The sequence below is a fragment of the Agelaius tricolor genome, unplaced genomic scaffold (assembly GCF_023055355.1).
Source record: "Agelaius tricolor isolate 1412-34295 unplaced genomic scaffold, bAgeTri1.0.p SCAF_2, whole genome shotgun sequence".
Lineage (NCBI taxonomy): Eukaryota > Metazoa > Chordata > Aves > Passeriformes > Icteridae > Agelaius > Agelaius tricolor.
In genome coordinates this window covers 7,763,971-7,769,970 of record NW_027269262.1, presented here as the reverse complement: position 1 = coordinate 7,769,970, position 6,000 = coordinate 7,763,971, and the positions used below count along the sequence as shown (strand labels likewise).

The window sequence follows — 6,000 nt, the reverse complement described above, 5'->3', positions numbered from 1 at the left end:
AGGGTCATGATTCTCTTGTGAGGGATGCCCATGCAACTTAATAGCATGGCCCTTCTTAGCCCCTAGTGCCTGGCTTGATCAGGATTCCAAACTATTTGCAGCTTCAGTAATACTAAACTAGATCAGCTGTAAGCCACAAAGAGATAACTGCTATATTTCAGTTTATTAGCTATTCAAGCTCACTTTTAAACTTTTAAAAGGCAAATTATAATTTAAAAGATCTCGGTAGAAACATATTCTGCTTTCATGGTCTATGGATATGCATGTTTAAGCTATCATGCCATGACACTGTGCTCTTTGATTTATATTTTTACTGATGCTTTGACTGAGTAGTTTGTTGCAATGTACTGCTAAATGAAGGAAAAATCAAAAACTGCATCAGACAACCACTCTGTATTTCATTCTAGAAAATAGCTGGCAATTATAATTACTCACCATGTTTCTGGCTCAGAATAAAAGTGGCATTGCACAAAAAAACCACACTGAACATTCATCGTGATTAGAAAATGCTCCATACCTTGGAGTGCAGTGGAGACATAAGAATAATTTTAAATGCAAATTAAATTGTGGGGGTAGCAAAGAGAACAGATAAAAGACAGTAAAACAAAGCCTTTCACTTTCCTCAAATTAGCAGGCTAATGTAGTATAAAAAAAAATCAGTTCTACTCAGATCTGTGCTAAGAGCTTTCATTTCATCATAATATAAAACAGCAGATCCGTCACCTTTCTCTATTCAGTACTCTTGATTTCGAGGTTGAAGTGAAAATTAGAAGCTGTTCTTTCTGGCTCACAGACTGGGTTGCATTTGCTTAGTCTTATTCCATGACAGTAGGATGGAAAGAGGTCAGTAACACTGGTAAGTACTTCTGCATCTGATTTTATTTATTTATTTTTAAAATCTTTCAGTGCTTTGGCTTTTTGTCAATGTGCATTTCCTAAAAAAAGCTACATTGTGTATTTTGTAAAAGGCTGTATCTTAAGCAAAAATGCAATGATTCCTTTAGAATGCTTATATCAGATGTTAGAGCTCCTTCAAGAATGAACGAATTCCTTACAGTAGGAATTCTGTAATAGGAAAGGTTTCTCAATATTCTATATATTTCATTTTTCTATATGTTTCATATTTCATTACTGGAACATTTTGTATGTTGCTTTTTCTGTCTGCCTTGTCCAACAAGCAGTACCAGATAAGAAATGAATCTCTTCTCAAGATGTTATTTGCATTATATTCATAGCAAAACAATCTCATTACCCTTATGGTTAATGATGGAATAAGCAGATATTTTCGTTAGTGAAAGCAAACTATTAGATAAAACATAATGTTATGTTTAAATTTAACCATTATGAAACATTAAAAATATCTCAGAATCTGAGATGCAACAAGGAAGATCGACATGTAAAACAAATTCTTAAGGAAACTTGATACAGATTTTTTTTTTTCCTTGGGAAAGTTTTTATCAAATCAAAACCAGGGGCTTAATTTTTTAGTACGAAGGGCGAGGGGGAGTGGGGGAGATGAACATAGTGTCACCTCCTGTTGCTAAGTAACAACATCTCCTGGCCATTTTTATCTGATAAAGGAAGTCCAGTTGACGTTATGCATTATTCATCAGAGTTCCAATCAAACAATCAAAATTGTTTGCTTACACTGGGGACATTTAGTAAGATCAAAGAAACCCTCCTTGAAACTACTGGAGCTTACACCACTGCCAGACAGCCCTTGATACTCTGCAGTAAGTATCATTTCTGGTTTGGGAATGCTACAGTAAAGTGAATTGCTGTGGAATGTAAAAGTTTTCTCATCAGGACAGACTTCTGAATTTTAAAAGGACTGCATGTTGATTGATGAGAACTGAATCAAAGGAAAAAGGTAAAGCTTTGGAAACCTAGTTTCGTGACTTTTCACAACAAAATTGAAGGAATTACTTGAAGCAAGAATCAGACTCCCCGTCTCAAACCTTTTTGTTAGGTTTGCACGGAAAAGGACTAGAGGTATTTTTGTCTGTCTGTCTTAAAATACATGTTGTTCAGAGTTGTTTGCATGCTTATGATTACATGCTGTGGTGAACTGTGATGTGGGTGAGAGAACAGGGTTGTGTGTTCTCGGCAAATCCCGATTTTTTAATGTGAGTTTTTAAAAGTAAAATAAAATGCAGAAGGTACTAATGAAGCTGGAGAAGGGTCACAATATCTTTCCAGGAACTCTGCCAGGCACAGGCAAACATAATTCAGTGTACAGCTTGGAGAGTTGTAATCCAGGATCACAGCAGATCTACGATTCAAAAGGATGCCAAAAATATGAACCTTTGCTACAAAACAGTGCTAGGAGTATCCTACCATTTCTTAATGATTGCTCTTACCACATATTTTAAAACTGATGGTGGAATGTTCTGTTGCTACTTCTGGTCAGCAAGAGGAGAGAGGAAAGGCAAGGTTGGCTTCTGGTCTATTTAGGTGGAGTGAAGTATCCAGAATATTGTCTCTTCCTTTCTAGTGCAGCATTTTGGCATAAGTGGCAAGAATGTAATCTTTAATGTAGACTGTTATAGTAGTGCCTACTCAGAGGCACTGGCTGTGAATCTGGCTAAAGGAGGTCCCTGTCCTGAGCTTTTCTGATTTTCTTTTTAAGGGCAAATGTAACAGGCAGATGAATCCAAATATGTGTCTTAAGAAATGGAGACTGTGACTAGAATACAGGTGATTGTACTAGGAAGATACAAGGAATCTTGTTAATACTGCAGTAGCACTTTTCTGTTTTCAAAACAAGGTTTTGAACCAAACATTCTAAAATAGAAAAGGATGCTTATGAAGTTCTATGAATAGTGACTTGAAAACACTTTGACCCTAATATGCCAGATGAAGTACTTTAGTGACTGCGTACACAATACTTTCCACCAGCTTTTTTCTCTGACATCTCTGTAATCTTTTCTAGGAATCTGACTGATCGTTCATACCGGAGTATTGTACACAAAGCACCTTCAAAATGGACTACTTTTTGGATGTCGAGTCTGCTCACAGACTGTTTTACAGTCAAGGAGCCCAAGGTAAGAAACTCTGGCACTGACTCAGAAAATTACTAGTATAACTGTACAGTTAAAATGTATATGGCCAGATAGGGGCCAGTGACCAACATACTTAAGTGTTGAGAGGGCACAGGGCCTTCAAAATGCATGGGCTTTAAAAGGGACTACAAGAAGAGTAATGGTGGGGTTGATCTGCCCTCTCAGAGGATAAGGAGGAGGTGTGAGAGCTGTTGCATGTGCTGCGGGAGCAAAAAGAGCTGCCAAGACACAGGTTCTGGTGTTGCAGAACCTAAATGGACACGACAGAGGAGACAGCAATGGCCTGCAGCTTGCTGAGTAAGCCTGTGGTGTCTTTTCCCTTCCTCCTCTTTCTTCTCAGTGCTGACAGGATAATAAGGTGATGTTTTTCAGGAAAAACTGGTTTGGGAAGGCCCTGAGGCAGTCCCCCACCCGGTTTGCACAGAGCAGCTCTCACTGGTCTTCATCATCCCCTGTGAAATACTGGCCCTCACAGAGCAGCAGCAGGGTGAGAGGGGAAGGGTAACCAAGATCCACTGCTTTAATGTAGTTGAGACTTGTTCACAACATAGATGATATTTTTGGTAAAGTCAGTTCACATTTTTCTCACCAGCTCTATATTTGGAGAAAACTTGCAATTTCAGAGAGAAGGGTTTTTTTTCCTTAAACTTTAAACACCATATTAAATTCAAGAAAATTGTAAGAGCCAAGTAGCTCTTCAGCCATTTTTGTTTCTACACACTGCCTGTTTTTTGAAAATGGGATCCATTTTTCTTCCACTATTAATTTCACTGGTTGCTAATCAAATGCAAAGTCTGGACAATAGAGTTTGGACTTCCCTCTGGAGGCTATTCTCCCAGAGCAAGATATAATCCACCCACAGGATACCACCATCCCAGGATAATGGGGAGCAGTACCACCTCTGACCTCTGGCTCAGCTGAGGTGCTGCTGCCTAACACATGCTGTGTTGCTTAGCTGCTGTCTCAGTTGTTGTGATACAATTTCATCTGTACCAGTTGTAGAAAGCCTCTCTTGTCACAACACAGCTTCCTGCATTGAACTAGAGAAGCAAATACTAAGCACCACAAAATCGGGGAAAAACCACTGAGGGCAATGAGTGATTTTGATGGGTTTTTTCCCTCCATCTCTAAAATACAACAAACACCTGGGTGTTGCTAAGAAGTAATTTTGAAATATGTTATTCAACCCTCTTTGAGCAGAGAGGTTGGACTAGATGACCTCCTGTTACCAGTTCCAACCATAACAATTTTGTGATATCTCTATGGGAACAAATCATTTCTATTCCATCGAAACTAAAATTCAGGAATATACATCTCACTGCTTTACAAACTATAGCAAATTATCAACAGCATCCCAATGCCCTGTGCACTGCAACATACAGAGGCAACTTCAAAGAAAGAACATGTGATCATGCAATGAAAGTCTATTACACTCATGTGCACAGGGTGACTCGTAAGGGTTGTTCAGGCCAACTTCGCTATAACTATATCCAAGCAAGCAAGGTTGAAAAAACATTATTATCTGACCCATACTTGGAGAAATTATATTGTTAGCAGATATAGAAATGCTTGTGCTGATCAGTTATTAAATCCAAAACAAGGAAAAAAATTCATTATGCAGAACTGTATTCTTTGATACAAATGTCATCAGCAGGGGACTGACCTCTAGGTCTGTCATGTGGACTTCTATCCCTTGGCCAAAACAAGTAGGAGCTAGCACTGAGACTTGGAGATTTTTTGTTGCCCTGCTTAGGAATGTTTTATGAAAGTTACCAATTACATGCTTCCCCTGTGCGCCAGTGTCTCACACCCTAACTACCTCCACAACTGGAAACATTGACAGAAAAACCATGCTGCACTTAGGCTCTGTCCCCTTCCACTTTTCATCTTTCTCATTGCTCTTTTTACTGCATTTCTCGCAGCTCCTGCCCTTTGCATCTCTTGCCTCTACATGCTTGAGGTGAGGCCTCTTCCCCAAACTCTAGTAACCTCCCCATCTCTTCCTATTTCTGTGCTTGAGGTCAGCTGCTCTCCAACAAGCTGAGTGCCAGCAGGGAAATTGCTCTGAGCACGGAAGAGACAATGCTTCTGCTTTACATTCTCAAATGCTGCAACACAGCAGCCCCCTGGCAACAGGAGAGGTGCTTGAGGGGAAGAACAGATGAGCAATTGCAGTGGCAATAGGATGTGAGATGAAATGTGGCCTGTGCAGACAGGAGTTTCAGGAGGCTTTCACTGAGCCTCTCTGAGGTGCACAGACTACTTTAGCAGGCCGAACAATAAGCCTCTGGAAGAATTATGGTCATCAAGCTTTTCTGCAGTAAATGCCTTTATGACTACCTTTAGCCCCAAACTTCTAAATAACCCCTTCCTCTCAGCTGCTTTACCCCCAGAACAGAACAAGCAACTCAAACCTATTGAGTGTGTATTCATGCTGCCTATACAACTCTGCTAACTCCTGTTGCCCTTTTGCCTTATGCCAAATTTTAAGGCTGTCTTCCAAAAAACAAGCCCTTTCATATGAGGTAATGGCATGATATCTCCAAACATGGGCAAAATCATCATATTTCTTTCCTTCTCCACCTTCTGAGAAACAGGCTAACTGCATTAAGCTTTAACTTTCTGAAACCGCCCCCAAAACACACTGAATGTGAGGCACTCATCCACAATAAATAGCATAGCTCAAGTAGCTAGGATGGAACTGAACAAAAGGTCTGCAAGAAAGCATTGCCAACAGATCTGCCTAATGGGATTGCAAGTAACTATTTGATGTTGATATTATAGCATGACACTATTAGCAAATCACACTATCAAACAGCATGTGTATATGCATTAAAACTGCAATAAGAACTGAGTGAAAGAAGACTACAGTATTCTGCCATTTAATTAGAAACAACATCAGAAAACAGTATATGTATTAGTAGTGTAGTTATATTGT

At 39.5% G+C, this 6,000-nt stretch overlaps 1 protein-coding gene across 4 annotated transcripts in view; it reads left to right on the top strand.

Moving 5' to 3' along the window:
* Window positions 1–509: 509 nt before the first annotated feature.
* Window positions 510–6,000, top strand: part of PHACTR1 (phosphatase and actin regulator 1) — a 296,323-nt gene continuing 290,832 nt past the window's right edge. The window contains exons 1-2 of one of the 4 annotated variants that reach the window (XM_071451966.1): window positions 510–843; window positions 2,933–3,044. In XM_071451966.1, coding sequence (XP_071308067.1) covers window positions 2,984–3,044 — 61 coding nt within the window. In that variant the 5' untranslated portion in view covers window positions 510–843; window positions 2,933–2,983. Of the gene's footprint in view, window positions 857–1,580; window positions 1,734–1,854; window positions 1,993–2,932; window positions 3,045–6,000 lie in introns of those variants that run through there. The other 3 variants (XM_071451946.1, XM_071451937.1, XM_071451956.1) reach the window with 3 other exon arrangements.